Genomic DNA, 27,530 nt, shown 5'->3' with positions numbered 1-27,530 from the left:
GCCAGTCTGATAGCTCCTTCTCAGTTTTCTTTACTAGACCATTATCCATATCATGTTGCTACTGTGGGGGTTCACTAAGGCCTCTACTTTTAGTCCTCTATATTTTCTCTCTTGGTATTCTCAAAAGCCATTGAAAACCCCCTTTATTGGAAGAATGACCTTTTTGTACAAAAATATTTAAATTAACTCTGTTTGTGATGGTAAGGAATTCCAATGGGTTTAATCATCTCTGCAGGTGACTCATGGATTTATCTAGCCTCAATGTCTCCCCTGAGCTTCAGTCATTCCTCCCTGATTTCCCATTGAACATTTCAAAGTAGATGTCCTGAGGACATTTGAAATTCAGCATATCCAAAATTGAACTCAATATATTTTCCTCAAATCCTTCCCACTTTTCATTCTTACTCACCTCCCCACCAGTCACTTGCCAAATCTTTCTTTTTCTACTTCTACAGAATTCCTCAAGCCCCCTCTTCTCTCAAAAAGTCACCATTCAGACCTTATCACTTCTCATCTACATTGTTGCAACAGTTCCCCTGCCTTGACAACTCTCTTCACTCCAATTCATTCCACTCTCTGTTGCCAAAGTGATTTTCCTTAAGCACAGATCTGATTATATCACTCTTCTCTTCAATTAATTCCAGTAGTTTCCTATGGAACTGGGCTGGAAGAAATCACACAAATGTGCTGGGTCCACTAGCAATCAGATGAAATAATATAGGTACAGCAATTTATAAATCTTATGTTAAAGGGCTTAAAAATGCTAGATATTTTTATCATCTAATTTCAGCTGGGCCCTCACTTCAGCAAGGCAATCATTTAACCCCTCCCTAATCTATTCTCTATCTTCCTCACCATAGCAGCTGTTCTAAAACTTTTTTGATCTCCTCAGACCTTTCATAAAAGCCCTCTCACAGCCTTCAAGTAAAGACTGCTACTTTACTAAAAAAATCCAGGTCATTTGTAATGAGTGTCTTCTTTTCCTCTCTTTCTCCTCCCATAACCCTTAAACAACAGTTCTCACTATTTCCTTTTTTTTTTAACTACAGTTTTTAATGATGGGATGTTGCTTCTCTTTACTAAGGCCAATTTGTCTACAGGTACCAAGACCCCATCACTTCCTATCTCCCCTAGTAGATTTCCCCTGCTGTTATTCCTCTTTTAATCTTTGAGATCTTCTTTCCTTATCTTATTGGTTCCTGTCTTGCTGACTATAAATATGTCCAAGTCTCTGCTATCCTTAAAAAAAAATCTATCACTCAACTAGATCCTAAGATCTCTGCTGTCATTCTTTACTACTCATTCTTTTTTTTAAGTTATACTCCTTGAAAAAGTCATCTACACTCGGTGACTTCACTTCCTTTCCTCTCACTCTTAACCCTCTGCAATTTGGTTCGTGACCTCATTTCTTAACAGGCACTACTTTCTCCAAAGTTACCAATGATCTCCTAAATTGCTGGGTCTGCTTTCCTCTTTTTAATCCTCCTTCTGATCTCCCTTCATACTTTGGCATTATTGATCACTGTGGATACTTTCCTTTCTGGGATTTTCTGACACCACTCTCTCTTGACTCTTACCTCTCTGATCATTCCATCCCAGTCTCACTTGCTGATTCATGACATTCATGCCATGCCCACTAACTGTGGATTTCCCCCAGTGCTCTGTCTTTTATTTCCTTTGAAATGGAGTGGTCAGTTCTCAGTCCTTTCCACCTCAACAACAAGTTTCTTCTTATTTGATCAGAGTCAAGTCCAAAATATAAGTGCTTCTCATTGGTTCTTGCTCTTTTTGAGTAATAGAATTATTATTAAAGCAAACAGAAAAATTATTAGGTACCTTGTTTTCAGTAGAAAGAGTTGTAGCAGCTATCTACATAATTGAAATCCTTTATCCCTGCTATATTCTGTTTCTTTGCCAGACTTCAGTTATATTTCCCAAACTCCATATTTCCTCTTTCTGCCAAATCATCTATAATATAATCCAACGCCAATATCATTTGCTGTTCTGTGTCCATTGTTATTAATATAAATCTTCACTGCCATATTTAACCCTTCTGTTTCTTTGATTTCTTTATTTGAGTATTATGGGTGCAAACCCACCCCTGCTCTCTTACCTATCTTTTTCTTTTGAATAAATGTATCCAAGGCATTCAGCCAATCTGTTTTCTAAAGATCCTTTCCAACCCTGACATTCCATTATATATTATTTCCAGCTAGGTCCTGGGAACTGGTAGATCTGTAAGGTCAATGACTCAGTGTAGAGACAAGGATATAGAATCTTGCCTTGACTTTAGGAATCTTTAGACACTTGGGTCTGCATATCCTTTATCTGTGAGTTTGAATCTGAAATTGGGGACCCCCAAATCAAGGTTAAAAGGGAGGCACAGAAGTGAGAGACCAAATTGGAAACAAGCTTCTACCCCCACCTCTGTAGTAGATAGAGGTCCCAGTAAAACTAAACAAAGGACAAAAAAAAAAGGGAGAGTGAGAATTTTGCCTGGGGAACTGACTCCCTATCTCTGGCCTTATTCTGTTCTTATCTCCTTCAGGAACACAATGTATTTGTTCCCCATTGGTCAAAATGTTGCCACAGAGATTTTATGCCTAAGGCATTTCTTACAGTATATAAAGGAGATACTAATTAGATTCTTCTGGGTTGGGGTATTGACTGGAGTTTGCTTTGGTTGGGTCTGTTGTTGTGCCTTTGAATAAGACCAGTAGTGACCACAAACCAAAGAAGAAAATCAGTACTCTGGTGGGAGGTGGGGACAAGCTCATCTTGGGCATCCTGGTTAGCCCAGGGCCCAGAGGGAGCTGGTACTGTGGGATATCTGGTCTCATTGTGCACCCCCACAATACTTCAACACCATCAACCATCATCCAACTTCATCCGCTACAAGGACTGTGTAAGTACAGACTGTGAATACTCACTTAATGGAATTTAAAAAGAGGGGTGTGAGGGTTAGGTTTTCCTGAAAATGTATTAGGAATTGACTTTGAATAGGTGGGAAGTGAGTATATTCTATCTGGGCCTATAATTTATCTCTTGTTCATGTCTCGGTACCTGCCCCCATGCCTAACAAACACAATATATAGAAAAAATATTCATGGGATAAGTATATATTTGTGTATGTTTATGTGTGTTCCCAAGAGAGATCTGTCAGCATTGATGCTATAAGATACTAGCTTTTGTTAGCCTTACCTTAAACGACTAATACTGTCAGATACTCGAGCCTTAAGTCTATGCCACTAACACTTTGCATCTTGAGAACTAGAATGAAAGCCAGGCTGTTTTCTATTTTTAGTTACATTTTCAGGGCACTGTATCTGAGGGTGAACAACAGGAAAACTAACTCTTTGTTTTGACTTTGATATTTCTGGAGAACCTCACTGCTGATACAAACTGGTTCCAATGTGTCCCTTTCTTGGCCTATGCATCACCCCAACTAGCTATATAACCCTGAGCTAGTCACTCTCTGAAGCTTAGGTTTTTACCTGTGAGATGAAAGGACTGAAGTAGACTAACATTCTATGCTGTAAGGACCCTTCCAGCTTCACCATTCTATGATCCTGTGTATGCATTTGCAGTAAGATTAATCTTGGGTATTTGTATGACTGAACTGCCAGACAAAGTCAATTTAATCATTTTGGTAATATATGTGCACCAGATCATATACTGCTCTGTAGAGACAGCCAAGTGGTACAGTGGATGGATAGGGTGCTGGACTTGGAGTCAGGAAGGCCTGAGTTCACATCCAGCCCCAGACACTTACTAGCTCTGTGACATGGAGAAAACAGTCTCCCTCTTCTTCAGTTTCTTCATTTTGGGGATATAAAGAAAGGTGAAACCCCTTCCCCTCCCCAAATTGTATCCAGTTTTTCTAGGTAAATTATTGTTGATAATATCTTTTTGCTTTTTGGAATATCATATTCCATACTCTCCACTACTTTATGTAATAGCTGCTAAACCTTATACAATCCTGACTTTCCTTTCTTCCTTCCTTCCTACCTTTCTTTCTCTTTCTTTCTTTCTTTCTTTCTTTCTTTCTTTCTTTCTTTCTTTCTTTCTTTCTTTCTTTCTCTCTTTCTTTCTTTCTCTCTCTTTCTCTCTTTCTTTCTCTGTTTCTCTGTTTCTCTCTCTCTTTCTCTCTTCCTTCCTTTCTTTCTTCCTTCCTTCCTTCCTTCCTTTCTTCCTTCCTTTCTTTCTTTCTTTCTTTCTTTCTTTCTTTCTTTCTTTCTTTCTTTCTTTCTTTCTTTCTTTCTTTCTTTCTTTCTTTCTGTCTTTCTCTCTTTCTCTCTCTCTCTTTCTCTCTTTCTTTCTTTCTTTCTTTCTTTCTCTCTTTCTCTCTCTTTCTCTCTTTCTTTCTCTCTCTCTCTTTCTTTCTTTCTTTCTCTCTTTTTTTCTTTCTCTCTCTCTCTCTTTCTTTCTTTCTTTCTCTCTTTCTTTCTTTCTCTCTCTCTCTTTCTTTCTTTCTTTCTCTTTCTCTCTTTCTTTCTTTCTCTCTTTCTCTCTCTCTCTTTCTTTCTTTCTTTCTTTCTTTCTTTCTTTCTTTCTTTCTTTCTTTCTTTCTTTCTTTCTTTCTTTCTTTCCTTTATTTCATTCAGATTACAGTATTTTTTTTATTTGGCCTGGAAGTTCTGGATTTCAGCCATGACATTTCTAGGAGTTTTCAGTTTGGGAATTTCTTTCAAGTAACCAGTAAATTCCTTCTATTTTCACTTTGCCTTTTGAATCTAAGAGATATGGGCAGGTTTTTTTTTTTCATGATTTCTTGAAAAAATGATATTGAAAAGGATCTATTTTTTTTTTTACCATGGTTTTCAGGTTGTCCAATGATTCTTAAATTATCTCTCTTGGAACTATTTTCTAGGTCAGTTCTTTTTAGTATGAGGTACTTTATATTTTCTTCTACTTCTCAATCTTTTGACTTACTCTCAATGTTTCTTGTCTCATGGAGTCATTCATTTCTGTTTGGCACATTCTAATTTTGAGGGAGTCTATTATGTGGGTAATGTTTTGTACCTCTTTTGACAAACTGTTAATTCTCTTTCCCTGTCTCTCCTCTGTAGCTTTCAACTCTTTTCTAATTCTTTCCTTTATCATTCTAATTTCATTCAAAATACCATTTCAACTTTTTTGAAAAAAGCTTTTGCATAATTTCTTCTAGGAATTATAATTTATCTTGTAGACAAGCTGTGTTTTTCTTTAACATACACAAAACACTTTTTAGATTTACAGTGATAATGCAAATATAAGATGTGAATTGTTGAATTGTAATCCCTTACCCTTCTCTATATATGTGTGAGGTTAGTTACTATACTGGTAACAAGGTGTAAAAACCTTAACACAGAAATGAAATGGGCAAATTAGACACCTAGACCAAGAAAACACTGTTCTAAACTTGGGCAATCCCAATGACATAACAATTTTTATGCTATATGTGCTATGCTATGTGACCAGTTTTATTTCACGAATATGGGCAGATATTTATAGAGATCATATTTTCCCATCCAAAACTCATGACACATGGTCTTGAAAAAGGTTCTCCTTCTACAAAGCCATGTTGCATTTTCTTTTCTTAAAATGAGGATTGCTCCAGAAACTCTGATACAAAGGGTTGCTCTACTTTGAAAATAGTAGACAAAGTGAAGGGCAAGAAAGGGACTAGAGGTTGGATCTTGGAGCAAGAGATGACATCACTGAGAGGGAATGGGAATGTTCATCTGGGACAAGGATGCAGTAGTCAGAAGAGCTCTTTGGTACCATAAGGAATATCAGCCTGATATAAACAGTAGAAAGGTTTGTTTTCTATCTGGGGTGTGGCTCTGGGATATAACAGGGGGGACCTCCTTTGGTTTGTTAAACCTAGTAACAACTACCCTCTTCTGGTGATTGACATAGAAAGAAACAAATGAGGCTGCACAAAGGGACTTAGAGAATTGTTAAGGATTATTAAGGTCTTGGGAAAAAATAATCCTAGAGACAGAGATTTAGTCAAGAGGAATCAATGAGCCTACATTGTGCCAGGCACTGCGCTAAAGGTTGACAATATGAAGAAAGGCAAAAAAAAAAAAAAATCCTGCTCTCAAAATTAGAGGACTGAGAAAGACTTAAAGAAGTCAGGATTCTAGCTGAGATTGAAAGGGGGTCAGGGAAGCTAGGAAGCAGAGAAGAGGAGGAAGAGTTCTAGGCATGGGAGACTGTCAGTGAAAGGCATACATTCAGGAGATGGGCTGTGATGTAGAAGGAACAGAAAGAAGGACAGTATCACTGCATTGTAGAATAAAGTAATAATAATAGTATTTATGTATCATTTTAACATTGGTAAAGTGTATGGAGTAAAGTGTAAGAAATGTGGAAAGATAAGAAGGGGCCATTTTGTAAAGGGTTTTAAAATTCAAGCAGAATATTTGACCCTGGAGGTAATAGGGAGATGCTGGAGTTCATTGAAAAGGGTAGTGATGTGGTATCTGAACCTTAGGAAGACCACTTTGATATCTGAGTTAAAGAAGGGCTGGAGTGGGGAGAGACAAAGTAGGGAGACCAATTTTAGAAGGCTTTAATAATCTCCCAGGTGTGAGGTGAGAAGCACGGCACTAGGGTGGTGGCACTGTCAGAGGACAGAAGGTCTATTTATACAAGAAATGTTGTAAAGGATTTCAACTTGACTAGGGGACAAAGAAGAGCCCAGCATGACAGGACGTTGTGATACATAGTGAGCAGAGAAAGTCCAGAGCCTGCTAGCACACATCACACAGTAAGCCACAGATGTCTATGGGGATATTAGCACAGGTCCCTCTTCCCCAAAAAGAAAAAGATCTATTCTCTTTTTATCTACATGTATCTACTTCCTACTTTTTTACCCTTCCCTCAATGGAGAGTGGAATGAAGGGGAAGCAAGCTATGTTTCTCCTTCCATCTCTGGCACTGAGGATCAGAACTCCTTCAGAACTGTTGCCTCTTTAAATGGCCTTTTTAGGTTTTCTTGTTATAGGTAGGACACTGTATTAAAACCAGATATCTATTTAGAGCTGTGCTAATTCTGCTTGCTTGTATTTATGCAGCAAGATTGGGAAGGAAAGGAGAAAACTGAAATGTGAGGTCTAAGTTATTGAAGATTTGTATATCCAGCTTGGAGCTGTGCCTAAGAACTGGTTGGGAACAGGGTTTGAGAGCCACACATTTAATAGGGAGGAGAATGTGTGTGTGTGTGTGTGTGTGTGTGTGCATGTGTGTGCATGTGTGAAAGAGAGAGGGACACAGGGAGAAGGACAGACAGACAGACACAGATGGAGAGACAGAGATTCAAGAGACACACACACAGATAGAACCAGAGCCAGAGGAAGACAGTCATAGAGTCACAGACAGAAATAGAGTCAGAAAGACAGAAACAGAGTGCACAGAGACTTGTGCCAAATGCTTACCAGTAGTTTTATAGGTTAAACAAGGAGGGGGAGAGGTGGCAATTTCTCATTTCCCAATAAGGACACAATCTGCACTGGGCTGGAAAAAGTCATGCCCTAGAAGGTAATGAGCTGTTAGGGATGCTCTGCCCATGCAAAGGGAAGAGGAGTGAGTTCCTTGGACATAGAACTCAAATGAAGGAGTGATTGACATTCTGTACTGTTCTGCTTACCAGCGCCACCTAGTTGTTATATACAAATACATAAAATGTGGGGAATAAACAGGATGACTTCAAAATCCTAATATAAATTTGACATCATAGTTATCTCTTTGACTTGGTAGAATGGGATTTGTGACTATAATATGAAAGCGAAATAATAGATTAAAAAGGATGGTAGATTAGTATTATATATTAAGGTGGTAAAATCATATCAGGAAGAAGAATAACCAGAGAAACTCTGGTAAGGAACACTTGGCTAGGGATCAACGAAAGGAGAAGAAGGGGTGTTGTGTATATATCTGAACAAAATCAGAAATTTGGGAAGCCAAATAGAATTACAAATCTGACAATGAAGTAAAATACCGTCATGGAAGGGAAATTCTGCTGCCACTCTCTCTTTTGCTAAAAGCTGAGAAATTGAAAAAAAAATGACTTGCCTTAATGCTAACTTCATCCTTCCAAGGTACAAGGAGCAACAGGGAAATTGATCCTGATCAACAAGGAGGAATTTGTTGAAGTAGAAATGACAGGAATCTTAGGGGATGTGTTCAGTCTTAGAACTGATGATAGAAAATAACAGGGGGGTGGCTAGGTGGCACAGTGAATAGAACTCTGGCCCTGGAGTCAGGAGGACCCAAGTTCAAATCCGGCCTCAGACATTTAACACACACACACACACACACATGCAAAACCTAGCTGTGTGACCTTGGGCAAGTCACTTAACCCCAATTGCCCTCCAAAAAGCAAAAAAAGAAAAAGAGAAAAAGAAAAAAAAGAAAATAACAGGAAATCTGGATGCTAAGGGTCATGCTCCCCAGATTCAGAAAGGTTACATTTCCAAGAGCTCAGGGAGAGGATAAATAGGATGTAAAGGCTCCATGTTTTGCAAGGGAAATGAACTCAGTTCTGAAGATATAAACAGAAGTGGTTTCCATATGGAGGAAAAGGAGAGTTGTCTAAAGACTAGTGTCACTTTATATGTAAGAGAAAGTTAGTTGATGCAGTGGCTAGGTCTGGATAGGAAGACTTGAGTTCAAATCTTGCATCAGATACACACTAACTCTCTGACCTTGGGCAAGTCACTTAAATCTTTTTTTGACTCAGTTTCCTCAAGTGTAAAAGAGGGACAATAACAGGACCTACCTCCCAGGGTTATTGTGAAGATGAAATGAGAAAACCTTTGTAAAGTGCTCAGCACAATTTCTGACATGTGCAAATGTTTATTGCTGTTATTGCTGTTAGTATTATTTCTATTGTATTGAGCAAGAAGGAAGGGCAAGTAAATGAGGATGAATACAATGTTTTATAAGAATAGAGTCAGAAGTCTTAAAGTCCAGAATGACCGTAAGCTGCTGGTAAATGCTAAGGACAATAAAAAGAGGTGTTTGTTGTTGCTGTTATATTGGGAACAGCGAGAAGATCAAAGAAGGGCTAGGACTGCTCTCAGTATAGATGGGATTATAATTGTGGCTGACCGTGGAAAGATGGCGAAGTCAACTATTAGTTTGCTTCTGTCTTCTCTTTGTTCTCTGCTGTCTTTTCTTTTTCTTGTATCCCTAGCACTTAGTGCAAGACCTGGCACATAGTTAATATTGAATAAATGTTTATTGACCAACCAATTTACTAGCTGTGTAATTATCGGCACTCATTTCAAACTTTTGAATCTCAATTTCCTCACCTATAAAGTGAAAATATTGGACAAGATGGTCTATAAAATCCTTTCCAACCCTAAAATTCTGTGTTCTAACATTTCAGGTTAATAGATCCTTTTAATATTCAATGTTCTAAAGTCCCTAAAGTGGTTTTATGGAAACTTAGAGCTATTATTCTGTCTAATGCTTACTTTGATCTTTAAAAAAGATTCAAAACATACGTGGTCCCACCCAATCCCAGACTTCCTTTGGTTTAGGATTCTTTTTGCTCTGTCATTTTGCTGTGTCATACCTTCCTTTAGGTTGAATCCATTTACTGGGCGATAGGGACCTCAGACCAAAGTAAGAATGAAAGCCTGGGGGATGAAGGCTCCTCCTTCCCTGGCCTAGAGAAGAACAAAGATTTTGACACGGAGATCAAAGAGACCTTCACAAAAGAAAGGGGCAACTCTGCCTAGAGAATCATTTCCTCATCTCCAGTGGAAGTTCATTTTGGGTGCTTCCCTAACACATGGTCCTGACCTCCCACATCCCAACAAATCATTTCCACCATTGGGAAAAAAAAAGCTTCCCATTGATCCTGCTGCTCCCTCTGTCCATTCTCAATTGATAAAAATTTTATTAAGCACCTACTATGTGCTAGGCACTGTGCTAAGTGCTGAGAGTACAAAAAGAAGCAAAAGATATGCCCTGTCCTCATGGAACTTACAATCTAATGGATTTTTCTCTCCTATTTTTTCTACTTTGCTTCACTGACAAACTTTAAAATAAGTAGTTGTTACCTACTGTTTCCACATCCTCATTACCCACTGACTCCTCAGGACTATCTGTCCTGGATTACCAGTGACCTCCTCACTGCCAAATCCATCAGACATGTCAGTCTTCATGTTCCCCTAAGAATCAGAGGTTCAAAAAACTTTTCACTTGGAAGAGACCTTAGAATAAAAAACCATAGAATGTTAGTAGTAGAAAGGACCTAATCTGATGCCATATTTTTCTTTCTTTTTTTTTAAATGAGGGTAATGAGGTCTAGCAATGAGAAGTGACTTGCCTAAGGTTATGTGGTAAGGAGTAGATCCAGGACTAAATCCCAGGTCTTTTGATGCCAAGGCCAAGGCCATGGTGGTTGATACTTTTACACACTGACTTCTTCTTGAAGCTTTCTCCTTCCTTGGCTTCTGGGATACGGCAAATCATTCTTTGTCTGCTTCCTTCCTTGCCTCCCCTTCCTCAACCCATCTCCTATATGTGGACCTCCCCCAGAAGCTGGTCATTGGCTATATGTTCTTAGATATCTCATCTCTTCTCATGACTTTGATTATTACTACTTCAAGAATGAATGTCACATTCCTGTTTCTAGTCCTAACTTTCCCAGAGTTTCATGTTCATTCACTTTTTCTTATAAGGCTAGTTTTCTGAGATGTCACACTGAAATTCATATTCAGTTCAATTCACTGAACATATGATAAACCTACATTGTAGAGGATATTATATAGAGAGAAATGTGAATTTTATTTATGAAATAAAAAGTTTAAACAAAACATGGTCTCTGTCTCCATAGGGCTCATCGTCTAGTAGGATAATATCATGATAAATGCATTAGAGAAATGCAAAATAAAGTGTTAGGTGAGATCTGAGAAACAAAGATCATCTGTAAGGGGTGAGATTAAGGAAGGCTTTTTGGATGAAGTGTCAGCTGGACTTTAAAGGAGGGGAAAGAAGCTCCATATATAAAGGTCAGGTAGAGACAGGTATTCCAAGCATAACCTCTCATCTCCTTTCTCTCTCAGGTTATACTACTCTTCTGGTCCCTGTACTTTACAGAATAAGAACGAGAAGCAATGAAATTCCAGTTTTTCCTCTATCTGTTACTCATCAGTCTCCAGGCTGCTGAAGGCTGTCATGTTTCTCCACATCGAACAGGGAGAAGTGGCTCTGATTTTTCTTTCCGAGGTAGTCACAGTGCCAAAGATGCCTCAATCAACTGCAAGATAATAGAAAAAAACACTGACTTTGCATTCACTCTGTATAAGCAGCTGGTCTCTCAAGCCCCTGACCTGAATGTTTTCTTTTCCCCACTGAGTGTCTCCATGATCCTGTCCCTGCTCACCCTTGGGGTCCACTCTACTACCCGCACTCAGATCTTTGTGGGTCTGGGTTTCAATCTCAAGGAAATTCAGGAAGATGCAATCCACAAGTTCTTCCAGAATTTTATTCTTAATCTCAATGTGCCCAATCGTGAGCTCCACCTAAGCATGGGGAGTGCACTGTTTGTTGAGGAGAGGCTCAGGCTGCTGGAAGAATTTTCCCAAAGTGTGAAGACCATGTACATGTCAGAAGCTCTCTCCATTGACTTCCAATATCCTGTCAGGGCTCAGAAGCGTATTAATGACTATATATCGGAGCAAACCCAAAAGAAAATTGGGGGTTTGGTCAAAGAAGTTGATTCTAGCACTGTGATGATTCTAGTGAATTACATCTTCTTTAAAGGTAAGAGCTTTGGGTCTGGGTGGATGGTTGGGGTAGTTAGAGGGAAAGGATACAGTGTTAATCATCTTAAGATTGCTAAAGAAATTTAAAAAGGAAATCTAAATTCCTTCAAATCCATATGCATAAGAATATAATTTTAATAGGTTCAGATCCACATAAAAAAATTGCCAGTCTTACACAATATCCTTCTATATATTTTAGCATCTTATAGTGGAAAGAACACTGGAATTTATTTCAAAAGACACAAGTTAGAATCCATTCTCAGACATTTATTAGCTCCCTAGCTGTGTGACCACTGGCAATTTACTTTGCTGCTATAAACCTCAATGTCTTCATCTATTAAAGGAGAATGAATGACTGGGTTGTCTTAGAAAAGGTGCTTTGTAAAACTTATCTCAGGAAAAAAAGTTGAGTTTTTTCATGTTTTGTTTATGGATAAGTATAGAGATATGGATTAGATAGTGATACAATTAGGTAGATTTGGAACCAGAGTCACAAATTGCATCATTAATTGGACACAATGTAGGAAGGTCCTTAATGGAATGACTCAGGGATACCCTCTTGGAATGGCCCCTTGCAATTATTTATCATTCATGTCAAAATGGCAGATAACACAAAGCATGGCAGTATAGCTAGCACATTGAATGGCAGACTTAGGATCCAAAAGGACCTCAGAAGCCTAGAACAATGGACTGAGAAGAATAATATTTCATTTAATAGGGATTAACATAAAGTTCTATACTCAAGGTATAATATCTATAAAAATAGACTCAAAACACCCATTTTACCAATACTGAGAAGGGCTGATAACGTTTTGACAAGAGTTCCTATAGAAAAGAATCTGGCTATGTGGATTGTAAACTTAAGATGAGTTAGCAATGAAACACAACAGTAAAAAAGAGTCAGTGTGATCCTAGGCCACTTCAGGAGAGTGATTACATCCAGAAAAAGAGGAGGAAGCAGGCCTGCAAAGCTTTGTACTCTGGTCAGGTTACACTGGAAGTACTGTGTTCGGTGCTGTGTGGTACATTGTAGGAAAGACTGTACGACACAGCCTTAATGTATTAAACTCTGTGGGAAAATGCTGCTCAAAAAAATGAAATTAATGTAAAACTTCTCTGACTCAGACTTTCTTTTTCACAGAAGAAAATTTTTTTTTACTCTTGGTCAAAGTTCTTCCTTTTACACTTTTGTTGTTTGATCTTTAGCTTCATGGGAGAAAAGCTTTGATCCTAGAAGGACTAGAGAGGACAACTTCATTGTGTCAGAAAACACAATGGTGAAGGTCCCCATGATGATCCATGAAAACATCCACTATTACTTCCGGGATAGGAGCCTCTCCTGTGGTGTGCTGCAAATACCTTATGCATCAAATGAGACAGCCTTGTTTGTTCTTCCTGACCAAGGGCAGATGAAACGTGTGGAGGCTGCCCTAACTCAAAAAGTTATGAAACGGTGGCTCAAGGGACTCAAGAAGAGGTACTGTTCAGATCATTCTCAGATCAGCAATTGCAAAATTCTACTTCAATTCGTACTTGCTCATTAAGTCTTTATTCCTATGCTGAGATCTGTCACATGGAGGTTCAGCCATAAAGTCATGAATGGATTGGGAGGAACTTTAGGGCATAGAACATTACAATTAGAAAAGAACTTAGAATATGAAATACTAGACCACAAAAAATAGAATATTGAATCTGTTGGAGACTTTAGACCATAGAATGTCAGAGGATTGAATCATAGGATATTACAGGTGGGTGAAGGCCTAGAGATCATCTCAAACTTTGCTTTTGTGTCTGATGTTTCCCCCACAGGAAGAGGAAAAGGATTTGCCAAAGCTTGTGCTTTTTACCAATGAACCATACTTAGAAGAAATAATGATGTTGATTTTTACCACATTAAAAAAAATTAGGACTGCCAAAATACCTTCATATTTTATGCCTCATTAAGAGCATCCAAAGGTGGTTAGGTGGCGCAGTGAATAGAGCACACTGGCCCTGGAGTCAGGAGGACCTGAGTTCAAATCCAGCCTCAGACACTTAACACACACACACAAAACTAGCCATGTGACCTTGGGCAAGTCACTTAACCCCAATTGCCCTACCTTCCCTCTTCCAAAATAAAGCAAAAAAAAAAAAAAGAGCATCCCCAAACTCTGAGAGATAAGATAGGGTAGTAGCAAGAGCAAAGGAGGAGTATAGACCAAAACTTATACAATATATGTGAAGTATTGCTGATATCATCATCATGGTAGTTTTTATTAATAATGTATCAGTAGGTGGCGCAGTGAGTAAAGTGACGGCCCTGGAGTCAGGAGGAACCGAGTTCGTTTCCAGCCTCAGACACTTAACACCCACACAAAAAAAAACTCGCTGTGTAACCTTGGGCAAGTCACTTAACCCCAATTGCTCTCCAAAAGGCAAAAAAAAAAAAATGATGTATCAGTAAACCTGGCCTAACACCATTTTTGCTAGCACAGGCAAGCCACTTTATTCTTTCAGTTTCAGTTTCCTTATTTGCAAAATGAGGAGAAAAATTCACATATTAACTATCTCAAATAATAATAATAATACTTGACATTTATATAGCACTTTAAAGTTTGCCCAACATTTTGCATATGTTATCTCATGAATCTCACAATAATCGCTCAGGTAGTTGATATAGATTTTATGCTGACATTCAATGGATGAAGAAATAGAGGCCCAGAGGGGTTAAATGAGTTGTCCTTCACCATGCAGGTAGTGTCAGAGGAAGAATTTGAAACCAGGATTTTCAGTCATGCACCTTATCTACTACTACAAGCTGTTTTTCCAAAGGGAGTTGTGTTGAGTAAATGCTTCTTGACTTGACCTACTTTCAGTTCCAACATTCTATGTTCCAAAGACCCCTCTAGTCTCATGTTTTGTAGGTCTTGAAGTAAAGATCATGAAGTAGAGCATTTGGAACATTTAGAAGGCGTCGCCCTCTTTTGGGCAAATTACTTTAAAAATAATGGGAGTGTCCAATTGTAAGACAATGAAAAGTAGAGTTTAGAGGTAGAGCTAAGTCAAAACAGATGAGTCTTGGAAAACATGATTCATGGAATATAGTTTAAAGGGGAGATTTTGGTGAGAAGATAGTTGTTAAGGTCCTATGCAGGAGGATGCATAAATGCTTTCTGAGTGGAATAAGACAGGCTAGAACATGACCTCATTCATAAACAAATGGTTTCCTTATGCCAGGAACATTTACCTAGAAGCTTAAAAACTTAGGTTCTAATTTTTGATATGCCATTAACTGGTGGCACCAACCTTGAACAAATTATTTAAGCCCTCTGGACCTCAGTGTTTGTACCTGTGGAATGATAGGACTGAATAAGAAGACTATTAAGGCTCTTCTGGTTTTCAATTGTATGCATGACTATATATATGATTTCTCTATTTCCAGAGCTATGGAATTACATCTTCCAAAGTTGTCCCTTTCTGGCAAATATCAGTTGCACAAGATACTTCCAGCCTTGAAGATTACGAATGTCTTCTCTAAAGAGTCTGATCTCTCTGGCATCATTGATCTAAGCAACAAGCCTAATCATCTGACTCCTCTGGTTAATCAAGTATGTCTGTAATTGTTAGGATTTCCACAATTGTGGCATAGTTTCCTAAGCAATCACTTCAGGCATAATGTCCAGAAGGTAATGATGAGGACAAATTTGTGATCTATAAAAATAATGATGAAAAAAATTCTAAGATGCTTATAGGCTTCATTGAAAGGGAATCTGGATACCTTGGATCAAGGCACAGATTCTGACTATTATTACATAAAGGTGGGAGGGGTAACTGGCATGTTGGATGACAGTTATAATACAAAAGGTTCTTAGAAGGGTAGAGAAATGGACCTATATAACGCAATGACATTTAATAGGAATAAATGTAAAGTTAAATGTATGAGAACTATGTTGAATGTGGAAAAGACTTAGGAGATTTAGTGGAATTTGGTCTTAATATGAGTCAATAGTGCAACATGGCAGCCAAAAGAAGCCAAAATGACCTGAGGTTACAATATAAGTGGCATATAGAAAAGAAGCTATGACCATCCTGTGTTCTATCCTGGGAGACCACATCTGAAGTATTTTGTTCATTTCTGGATTCCGTTTTTTAGCCATTGGACAATGGTAAACTGGAAAAAATCCAGGAGACAACAATCAGAATGGGGAGGGCTTTGAAGACCATTATCATATTAATTGGAAGAAAATATTTAGCTTGAAGAAGAGAAGGCATAATGAGATGTGAAAATTGTCCTCGAGTATTTGAAGGGCTACAAAGCAGAATAAATATTAAACTTATTCTGCATGGTCCTGAGGGGAAGAATTGGAAAATGATGCAGTGACAAGAGGCAGAAATAATAATAATAATAATAATCTTAATAATAACAATAATAACTGACATTTATATAGAACTTTAAGGTTTGTGAAGGATTATGCATGCTATCTCGTTGGATCCTAACAACAACCTTGTGAGCTAGGAGTTATTATTATCTCTATTTTATAGATAAGAAAACTGAGGCAGAAAGAGATTAAGTAACTTGCCCAGGGTCACATAGCTAGCAACTATCTGAGACCAAATTTGACCTCAAGTCTTCCTGATGCCAAGTCCAACTTTCTTACAGCACCATTTAGATAAAAATTAGAGCTAATTAAAAGCTGAATGGGTATTAAGTGCCCCATCACTAGAAGTCTTTGAACAGTGGCTAGAAAGCTATTTGTTATTTTGTAGAGAGAATTGCTGTCTAGGTATGTGTTGAATTAAGTGACTTTTGAAGATTCTTCCTTCTGAGTCTGAATTTGTATCGGATGCATGTATTTGATGACTAGAATGCCAGAAAATTCTACTTGCTACTACATGTTTCTGTTGTGATATCAAGTCGCCTCTGTCATTGCAAAGGCTCTTGGGCAAGGAGGTCGATGGTAACACATGAGAGGTGCAATTTTTAAAATTGGCCTGTTCCGGCTTTGCTTAGATCATTTCCTGATCACTTGAACCAACCAAACATTTCCTATACTTTGGTTCTGTCATTTCAAGAACTCAGTGGCACATGCAGGTTAGTGTCACAATGAAAGTTATGGCCACCTATGTATTGGTGAAATACCAACTGCTCCTCAGTCTCTAAGTATCGATAATAATACCAAGTCATCCTCTAGGTTCTTGGGTGAGGCAATGTAGTGTAGTCAAAAGAGCACTAAATCTTAAGTCTGAAGGCCTGGTTTTAAATCCTGGTTTTGTCACTTACTGTGTGACCTCAAGCAAGACATTTTCCCTCTCTGGGCTTCAATTTCCCCTACTGTAAAATTATTGATTAGATTAAATGAAACTGAGACCCAGAGAAGGGAAAATAACTTTTTTTTAATGAACAAAAGTCAATTTTCTCTGCCTCCCACTCCCTGTCTCATTAAAAAGAAAAAAAGTCCTCATAAGAAATGTGTATAGTTAAGCAAAACAAATTCCCTCATTGATTGTGTGTGGATATACACATATACATGCATATATGTGAATATATATGTGTGTATGTGTCTATGTGTATATACATTATATATAGAAAAATCTCAGTGTCTATTAGGATATATTTTTCAATGGGTATAGGACAATTAGGAAGAGGTGATGACTTGGGGAGAAAGATAGAATCTGATTTGGCCATTCATTTCATTGATCCACATCCACACACATATACACAAACACACATGCACACATACTGTAGACATACTAGCATACACATATGCATACAGGTATATATTCATATGTGTATAGGTATGTATACATATATTATACATAATACACACATGCATGCATGCATACATACATACATTTCTGCACCTTCATTGCCTCTCTGTCAGGTGGTGGATAGAATGTTTCATCACTGGTCTTCTGGAATTATGTATAGTCATTATCAGAGTTCTTATAGCTTTCAGATTTTATTGTCTTTACATTTTTGTTATTATATAAATTGTTCTTCTGGTTCAGTCCATTTCATTGTCTATCAATTTATACAATCCTTGAAAACTGTTCATTTTTATAATATTGATGTCATTGTATAATTTTTTCTGTTCCTTCTCATTTTACTTCTTGCCAGTTTGCATGTCTTGCCATGTCTCTTTGAAATCATCTATTTCCTTCTTTCCCATACATTATGTGACTAGTACATTCATATACCATAATTCACAGTGTCACATATTGAATTGGTAGCAAAAATGGAGCTAGGATCCAAGTTTCCTTAGTACTGATTTGTTTTTCTATTATAATACACTAGAAAGACTTAACTTCTTCCCTGATCCCCATATTCAAAGACCTTGCTTTAATGCCCATTATTTTGTATAAAGAATCAGAGAACCTCAGAGTTGAAAGGGTCCTCAAAGGTTATCTAATTCAACCTAGATTTCCACTAAAATAAGGGTATGAAGGTGAGCCTTAGTTCTCATAGAAGATTATGCCATGAGAGCATAAGCTCTGTCTGGCTTTCCAGAATATAAACTCAGCAATGACTGGGTCTATTGTCCAAGGATTAGTCTTGTTAAGCATGGAAAGAATGATCTGCAGAACACTAGTCACCAGGTGAGACTTTTTTTCATTCCCAGAAATTCACGAAACCATCTATTAAGGTAGGTACAGATTTTCATCCCTTTACTCAGTATTGATTAAGCACTTATTTTGCTAGGTTCTGGGTACAAAGACAAATAATGAAACCGCATTCCCTCTCTAGACATTCTATTGGTATGAAAGAGAAAGAGTATAACAGAGATAAATATAAGATCACATAATGTCCTGGGGCAGAATGAGGATGTTAGCAACAAGAGGGATCAGGAGAAGCCTCCTGTATGAGGTAACACTTGAAATAAGACTTCAAGGAAGGTAGCAAATCTACCAGGTGGAAATGAGGAGTGAATTCCAGGAATCGGTAAAGGCACAGACCTAAGAGATAGAATGTCATGTAGAGGTGGGGGTGCGGGTGGGGTAGCAAGTAGAACAGTTGGACCCAAACTTTAAGTAAAGAGAACAACACAGAATAAGCTTGCAAAGCTTCCTGGTTGGAACCAGACAGAGAAGAGGCTTGAATGCCAAACTAAAGAGACTTTATTTTATTCTAGAAGGAATTTGGAATTGCTGGTGATTTTTGAGCCAGGGAATGGCATAGGATGATAGTTTTAGTGCTAAAAGTTTCCTCCAAATCATTAAGTTCCAACACACTCACTTTACAAATGAGGGAGTTGAACCCTCAGAGAGGCTCAGACTTGCATAGGGTCACAGAACGAACTTGAAGACCTGGATTGTACCCACCATACCATGCCTCCCCTTCTATTTTTTTTTAAAAATTGATTTGGCATCTGTGGGGAGAATGGATCAGAAAGGGGAGTGACAGGAGTCAGAGAGACAGAATAGGAGAACATTACACTAGACCAGGTGAGAGGTGATGAGGCCCTGAACTAGGATGGTGACCATGTGAATGGAGAAAAGGGGGTTGGCATTGTGAAGGTAGAATTGACAAGACTTGGCAACTCATTAGCTATGGGGAAGAAGGAACGGGAGCAATTCAAGCATTACTCTATGATTGTGAATCTCACTGGCTATAGCATGATGGCTCTTTTGATTGCTGTAGCACAGTTAGAAAGACGGGATGACTTAAGGGAAAGAGACATGTTGACTTTGAGATCATCAGATCATAGATTTAGAATTAGAAGCAGCTTCAGAGGCCATCAAGTCCATCCTTTTTATTTTTCAGAGAGAACCTAATCCAAGGAGCTTGCCCAAAATCACACAAGGAGTAAGAGTAAAGACTGAGATTTGAACTCAGGTTCAAATATATCTTATACTATTGATGGGGCACCATTTAGAAAAATCTGATAGGTAGTTGATGATGTGGGACTGGAACTTAGGAGATATAATAAATGTAGATGTATAGATATAGGAAATGACAGCTAGAATGCTAGCCTAGAGTCAGGAAGACTCACCTTCCTGAATTCAAATCTGGCCTCAGACACTTACTAGTTGTGTGACCCGGGGCCATGTCACTTACCATGTTTGCCTCAGTTCCCTTATCTGTAAAATGAGCTGGAGAAGAAAACGCCAAACCATTTCAGTATTTTTACCAAGAAAACCCCAAATGGGATCATGAAGAGTCAGATACAGCTGAAAAATGACTGAACAATAGATATGGGAATCGTTTGCAGAGAGATAACAGTTGAACTCATGGATTTTGATGTTATCAAGAGTTAGAAAGGGTAGAGAAGGGGACTAAGATATGCCTGGGGTAAATCTACACATAGAGGGCAGAACATGCATGGCAGAAGGGAGACTTGGAAGCAGCCAGATAGGCAAGAAAGGAAAGCAGTGTCATAAGAGCCCAGAGGGCAGAAAGTTTCTAAAAGGGGTATCAATTGTGTCAGATGCCGCAGAGAGGACAAAGAAGAAAACTGAGAACTCATGAAACTTGACAATTAAAAGATCACTGGTCAACTTGGAGAAAGTAGTTTCAGTTGAGTGATTATGTTGGAAGCCAGAATGAGAGAATGAAAGGATTAAAAGGTACAGGCTAAATATGTATTAGCTCCATGAACAAGTGCAACTAGCAAAATTGGGTTGAAATATAGTATAACAACAAAACAGTAGGGCTTTTCTTTCTTTTCAAAACTACTAAGAAGAACTCACTGTTTTATCAAGATTTATCATTTCCATCAGTCTTCTCAATAACCATCCTAGTGAGATGAGGTAGCTTCTATTATCTCCATTTTATAGGTGTGGAAACTGAGGCTTGTCCAAAGTCATGTATCTGGTAAAGGACAGACCTGAATTTCAAAATTAGGTTCCTTGATTTCTCCATGTCTAATGAAATAAAATCTATTCTTGATCCTAACTAACCTATGATGAGAGTTCTGCCATCTCCTGACTTTTTCTCTTCAAAGGGACATAACTTCCTTTGTGGGTTGTTTCCTCTTCCACAGTGCCATTATATGCCTGTTCTTCCTTGTAGATTATCCACCAGATTGGATTTGAGATGGATGAGAAAGGTCCACAAATTGTGAACCCCAAGAGCCTCAGCAAGGTCAAGATGTCAGCTGCTCGACACCACATGCTGGAATTCAACAGACCTTTTCTGATGATGATCCTTGCTCAACCTAACCAAAGCATTCTTTTGCTTGGAAAAGTGGTCAACCCCAAGGAAGCAGAAGGGCTAACTGCTTCTTCCTCTTAAGCCTCTCCTCTAGAATGCAAGGGCAGCCATCTCCCACACCTACCCCCTGGGGGAAGGGGCAGACCGTTGTGCAGCTTGCTATGAATAAAGAGCAATGTGCAAATGCAAAATAATGGTGTAAGACTGCTTTTCTATGAATTGATCAATTTCTCATAAACCTTGATGCACTCTTTCTCAGCAACATGGTCAAATCATGTGGGAAACAGCAAGACTTAATTTCTACATGTTTCTTAAGGCCCATGAAGCACTTCCTCATTACAGCCCCATGAGGTAGGTGTTGCACAAATTATCATTCTAATCATCCAGATGAATAAAGGAATTCTAGAGCAGAATGGTGCAAGGGAGATGGTAGAGCCAAGATTCCTACAGATCTGATTGACTCTGATGATCCTTCCACTAGACTGTCTTTTCTCTCTGAAGGTACCGTTTGTGGTTTCATAGATGATCAAACCTGGAAGGGACCTTAGGGAAGTTCTACTGAAACCTACTCATTTGGTGGATGAGGAAGTGGAGGCTTTAATTAATTTAATTTAATCCTTAAAGATAGAAACAAACACTAAGATGGAGATGGTAAATTTTAGAAGAAAAAGCATGTGTGGAAGATGGTCTAATAGCTTACTTTACACCTTGCAAGCATTTTGCAAAAATTGTCTAGTTTGATTTCTATAACAACCACTAGATTAGGTAGATTAAACAGGTATTATGTTACCCATTTTACAGATGAGACAACTGAGTTTGTGACTAACTGAATAAGGCAAATCTAGTAAGTGGCAGTATAAGAGCTTGAACCCCAGGCCTTTAACTCCAAAATATTCTCTTATACCACAGTTGTCACTAATTCTATTAAATTAAGAAGCTACTAATAAAAAAAGCTATTTTTGAGGTAGAGACGAACTTTATCTTCTTCATTTCATTGTCCCTTCAGTACACAGCACAAGGTCTTGTACATAGTAGGTGCATTTTTTTTAACAAGTTGAATAATCTGTGACACCTGGAATCACCTCTGAAACTTGGAGAGGTGGAGTGTGAAAAATGGTAAGTTTGAGGAAAAACTAAATTACTTTTGTTTAATATAAAAAAAAATACATCCTACTGCAAGCACTGAGCAAAGGTGTTTTTGTGGAGTTAGTCCATTCTAAGCAGACAGTCTTCGAAGGGACCTGATTCTCTCACTCACAGTCTAAGTGTTAATCTGTCCATCTGCCCAGAAGTCAGTTTCCAAAGAGGTTGGCTAGCACTGACACCTTATAGACAGGTGCTTCTGTCTTTGGACTCTAGGGTCTGGAGGTAAGTTATGCATCTCTAAAGGAGGTGCTAAGCATTTATTAGCAGCTTATTAAAAATATTCCCTCTTTTCCTCAATGCCAGTTTTCAGGGAAACCATGGGGTTGTTTGCCAAGTAAATTTGAGAAATGAGACCCAATTTCCTCAATGTAAGACTGATTAGGAATTCCATACAATGGAAGAAATGTAATGGATCCAAAAGGACATAGTGCGTGTGTTTTGGGGGTGAGGTGGGGGGGGGCGGTGACGGTGGTGATAGAGGGAAAGCTGAAAGAACAATGTGTATAGCACTTCTGGTGATGAATGGAATGTAAAAGGTATCAGTCGTTTTCTCCAAGAAATTCCTCAGTAAAGGTTTTTAAAAAGAATATTAGATGAAGCAATAATCAATAAAACCAAAGGGAATCACTAGTAAGCTCCTTCATTTAATCCACTGCTGAACAATAAGATGTCTAGAAGCGTAGGGGCCAGAGGGAAGCTTAAGGAATTGTCAGGTTATTGTTAGTAGGTCACAGCACCACAAGAAGTTGGAGACAAGGACTACATTTAAAACATCTTGATATTCCTCAAGAGCCCTGAAACTAGTAAAGTCTCTACCAGGGGTGGGGAACTTGTGGCCTCAAGGCCACATGTGGCCCTCTAGGTCCTCAAGTGTGGCTCTTTGACTGAATCCAAACTTCACAGAACAAATCCTTTTATTAAGGGCGTTTAGAGTCTCTCTACTATCCCGTGAGAGTCACAGGAGATGACACAGTCAGCTCTGAATGGGGACAGATATGTGGCAGAGACACCCAGGCAGCCATTGTTAGGAACTCCAATGTTTACCAGAGGAAGAAGAAACCAAGATGATGATCCCTCAGGTCTCTGTGCGTTCTAATATCCACTTGTATCTAATAAAGGCTGCCGCAGAGAAGCGAGCCCAGTTAGTGAATGAAAGGAGGGGGGAAGACAAGACTGTGAGCAGTGCCTATGTGGGGCCAAGAGGAGGCTGAGAGGCAGAACCCAGGGATGGATGTAGTAGCTAAGACCTGGTCCAAGGTTTGAAACTGTCTCAGGGCAGCGATCGGGAAGAGGTAAGGCGAGATCAGAAACTTGCCACTCCACGCGGAACTGAGACAAGGCAATGGAAAGATTGCAGAAGGGACAAGACCACCTCATCCAAGAATTTGAGAGGGAGTAGAATCTGTCCTTGGCATCAAATACTAATACAGAAACTGTCTGGAGATATAAAGAAACACATTCAATTTACTCATTTCCCATTACCTACTCCTCCACCTTACATGAATAACACACAAAGTTGGTCAGCCCTTTGTCTGGACCACTTCACATTCAAAAATTTTTCAATCCCCTCTTCTGATCAGGATTTTTTGTCACTCCATGTCTCTTCTTTGCCTTGCAACCCTACATCATGTCCCTCACCCTTTCTGTGACCTTCAATTCTTTGACCCCTCAGTTCCCTCTCAGATAAGTACCTTGAGCTCTTCTCCTTTCTCCATCTTGGCCCCTTGGTGGACCATTCCAACTCTACACTGTCCTCTTCTCTTAAGTCACTTGACCCTTTGTTATACTACCGACCTTTCCCTGCTAAGCCTCAGCTTTGGTTTACTCCCACCATCCACTGGCTTTTGTCCTACTCAAGTGATCCTGAACAAAGCTGGAGAAAATTGTGCTGATCGATTATGAATTTATGTTACATAATCTCTGCTGGACCCTTGTGTAATGGCAAACACAGAAGTAGTTCAAATCTAACCTCAGGCACTTATTAGCTATGTGAGCCTAGGCAAATCACTTAATCCTGTTTGTCTGTTTCCTCATCTGTAAAATGAGCTGGCAAAGGAAATGGCAAGTTACTTCAGTATTTTTGCCAAGAAAACCTCAAAAAGAAGTCACAAGGGGTTGGACATACTGGAAAATGTCTAAACAACAATTTCTTTTGAATAATTTACAACCATCCAGTCATGAGTTTCATTCTACTATGTTGCAATGACAATTATTTAGGTCAAATTTGTCCCCCCCTTTGCATTAAGCTCCCTGCTTTCTTTTGCTTTCTGCTTAATCTTTGGGCATTTTGCATGGATATTTGAGGTGAGGGGATTTACTGTTGGCTCTTCCATTTTATTTTCTGTGAAGGTCTGGGTGTCTCAATTGTTATTTTTCTTCCTTCATTATAGTTACTCTCTATGCTATTTAAACTTGAAAATAAATATATAAAGTCTTCTATGTTACAATTCTTTTTTTAATAGCCCCTTTGCTTAGATTAGCATGACATCTGGCAAATAGATTTTTACAAGCCTTGTTAGGTATAATTCCTGGCCATCCCTGAACAAAAAATATGTCATCCTTATATTTTAAGCCATGGTGTCTAGAAGTCCAAATCTTATTCTCAGATACCACTTCTCAACCAGCTGTTCACTTCCCAAATCAATTCTTACTTTCTTTATCCTTTGCTTTCAATGAGCAACAATGAAGAAAACACAACCTTTCTTCTTATGTTCTTTTGTTTCTTGTCCATGTCATTGTAATCTTTGGCAATACATCTTAGTTTCCTTCTGCCAATGTGAATTACCCAAAGTGGGGAGAAGTCATTGGTTTTGATCAGTCTTCAGAGTTTCTCTATTATATTTTAGCCATATGACCTGGGGAGACAGTGGAGCTCTTTCTTGTTTTGATTAGGTCAGGTTGCTGCCTTAGTATTCTAACCAACACTCCCCTTCTATTTGTCCTCTGACCCAAATGAATGTTCTCTGACCTGGTAGCTTCTGTGGTTCTACTACTTCATTCTTGGTAGAACTAGCAGCGCCCTGTCCCTCAGAGGAGATAGGTCCCTCTTCTCCAGCAAGAGAGAGCCCTTAAGCCTATTTGTAAGTTCTAAGTGTATAGCTATTCTTGTCCTTGGTTTCCTTTTCTGTTACACTGGACATGGTCAAAGGTCCACAGATCAAATAGATCTGAACAAAAGGAATCTTTTGCCATTGCAACCCATGACAAGGAAAGGTAGATTGGTGGCCTTTTCCTGACAATCGCCCCTTCTTCCTAGATATTCTCTCCTCTCTGTTTTCCTGAAACTGCCCAACCTTTGGTTTTCATCCTTTTGGTCTGATCATTTCTCTTTTGCTGAATAATTATCCAGTCACATCTACTAGATGTGGAACAACCTAGCCCCTCATCTCTTTTATTTTTCTCTACATTCCCTTATTTGGTGATATCATCAGTTTTCATGGATTCAATTATCATCTCTATTCAGATACACCCAGTCCTATTGTCTTTCCTGAGCTACAGGTCTGCATCATCAGACATTTTAAACTGGATGTTCCTTAAGCATCTTAAATTCAACATGCAGAAAACAAAACTCATCTTTTCCCCTCAGACTCAATTCTCTTCAGCACTTCCATATTGCTATTAAGGGCACCCTCAAGAGCACCCAGGTCTACAACCTTGGTATCATCCTCAGTTGACTTTCACCCCACATATCCAAACAGTTGCCAAATCTTATTTCTATCTCCATAATATTTCTCACATATGTATTCTTTTTTCTACTCCTATAACTACTCTCCTGCTCCCTCCACCTTGGTTCAGGTCCCCATCACCTCATGCCTAACCTATGACAGTAGTCTCCTCTTGGTCTCCCTGCTTTAAGTGTCTTCCCATTGCAATTTACCCTCCATACATAATTTCCCTAAATGCAAATCTAGCCATGCCACTCCCCTACTTGAAATACCCCAGTGGCTCCCTGTTACCTCATGGATCAAATAAAAACTCCTCTGTTTGGCATTTAAAACCCAGGGGGTAGTAACCTAAGTTTCCTGACTCCAAGTCCAACACGCTGCCTGCTCACTCATAGACTCTGTGAGTACTAAGAATCCATTGGCCTTATCGATTTCTCTGATAAAATATTTATGACAATGAAAGTGAATAGAATAAATTCAACTCATCAAGCATTTATCAAGTGCCTACTGTGTGCCACTGTTCTATATCAAGGGCCTCATGTTGTCATATTCTATCAGAAGCTGTTAAGGGATGTCAGGAGCCCTAGAAGGTGGCAGATGGTCATGTCTTGCACAGCAGCCAAGGGAGGTCAATTGGTACAGGTGGCTCTAATTTTTTTGATGTTCTCAAGAAACTGATATTTACAATCCAGTATGGAGGAGTCTGACATTTTCACAGGATCTCTCAGTCCTAAACTAGGGAAAGTATCTCTCTCATGCAAAGTCCTCATCAAGCTCTCATATCACAAAGGGATGCCAGGAAACATAAAGACAGGGTTGGCCACCGGTGTTCATGAGAAATAAGGCTTAATTTGACAAATATATTCATTAACATAATTTTTAAAAACCCACAACTAAGCAGAAGGTAGACAGAGTAGAGACTTCTCATTCACATAGGCTGGTTGGATTCTCTTAGCAGCCTTCCAGGCTGCTATGATAACCCCTCATTGTTGAACACATCACTGACACTGAAGCTTCTGAAACTCTTCTGGAAATGGAAATTTCCACCCATTTTCTATTCTTAGTTCTTAGATGGTTAGAAGGAATGGATTTTTGCTGCAAAAGTATATGCCTTGACTAGGTCTTGCTAAGAGCTAAGGTAAAAAATCTTCATAATTAGAATATTCATAAATGCATAGGTGTAATTGATGAGATTAATGGGTTTGTAAGCTTTATAAAAGAACTTTTAAGGGAATAACTTGAAATGGATAAATGAATGGGAGAAATTGTATTGTATGATTGACGAAGCTTTTACTTTGAAAAACTTTAATGTAAGATCAGCACTGAAATAGGAATTGTTTTTGTTGAATGTGCTTCTTGGAGAAGTGGGGGAGAAATGACCTTAAGGATATTCAGGATAGAAGAAGTTAAGGCCAAGCAACTGTAATCTCTACTCACAATAGCCCTGTGGTTAGGGAAACCAAAGAATTGTCTTTACATTTGAGGTGAACAATTAAATTGTGTGTGTTTCCCGACTGGGTAAGGAAGTAGTACCCCTTTAAATTTATGAGCCTTTTATCAAACTCTGATTGTTATCAGTTATCTAGGGATAAGTTATCTAGGGAGTAAGTTATCTAGATAACAAGTATTAATGGACTTTTGAGGCAGGGAGATCAATGAGCTAGAGCTCACACATACAGACACACACACACACACACACACACATATATATATATATATGGAGAGAAGAAGAGGAAAAAGAAGCAGAAGCAGGAGAAGAAGAGGAAGCAGAAGCAGGAGGAGAAGGAGAAGAAGAAGAAGAAGAAGAAGAAGAAGAAGAAG

General features: G+C 38.7%; 1 protein-coding gene across 3 annotated transcripts in view; it reads left to right on the top strand.

The window, feature by feature from the left end:
• Positions 1 to 21,078, top strand: part of LOC138174066 (plasma serine protease inhibitor-like) — an 85,404-nt gene extending 64,326 nt beyond the window's left edge. For all 3 annotated transcript variants that reach the window (XM_069104216.1, XM_069104214.1, XM_069104215.1), the window contains 4 exons: positions 11,067 to 11,766; positions 12,975 to 13,245; positions 15,190 to 15,355; positions 20,758 to 21,078. In XM_069104216.1, coding sequence (XP_068960317.1) covers positions 11,118 to 11,766; positions 12,975 to 13,245; positions 15,190 to 15,355; positions 20,758 to 20,979 — 1,308 coding nt within the window. In that variant the 5' untranslated portion in view covers positions 11,067 to 11,117 and the 3' untranslated portion in view covers positions 20,980 to 21,078. The remainder of the gene's footprint in view (positions 1 to 11,066; positions 11,767 to 12,974; positions 13,246 to 15,189; positions 15,356 to 20,757) is intronic.
• Positions 21,079 to 27,530: the final 6,452 nt, after the last annotated feature.

The sequence above is a fragment of the Petaurus breviceps genome, unplaced genomic scaffold (assembly GCF_028583685.1).
Source record: "Petaurus breviceps papuanus isolate PSGF00001 unplaced genomic scaffold, PetGlider_PUasm1.0 685, whole genome shotgun sequence".
Lineage (NCBI taxonomy): Eukaryota > Metazoa > Chordata > Mammalia > Diprotodontia > Petauridae > Petaurus > Petaurus breviceps.
This window is presented reverse-complemented; position numbering and strand designations above follow the sequence as displayed.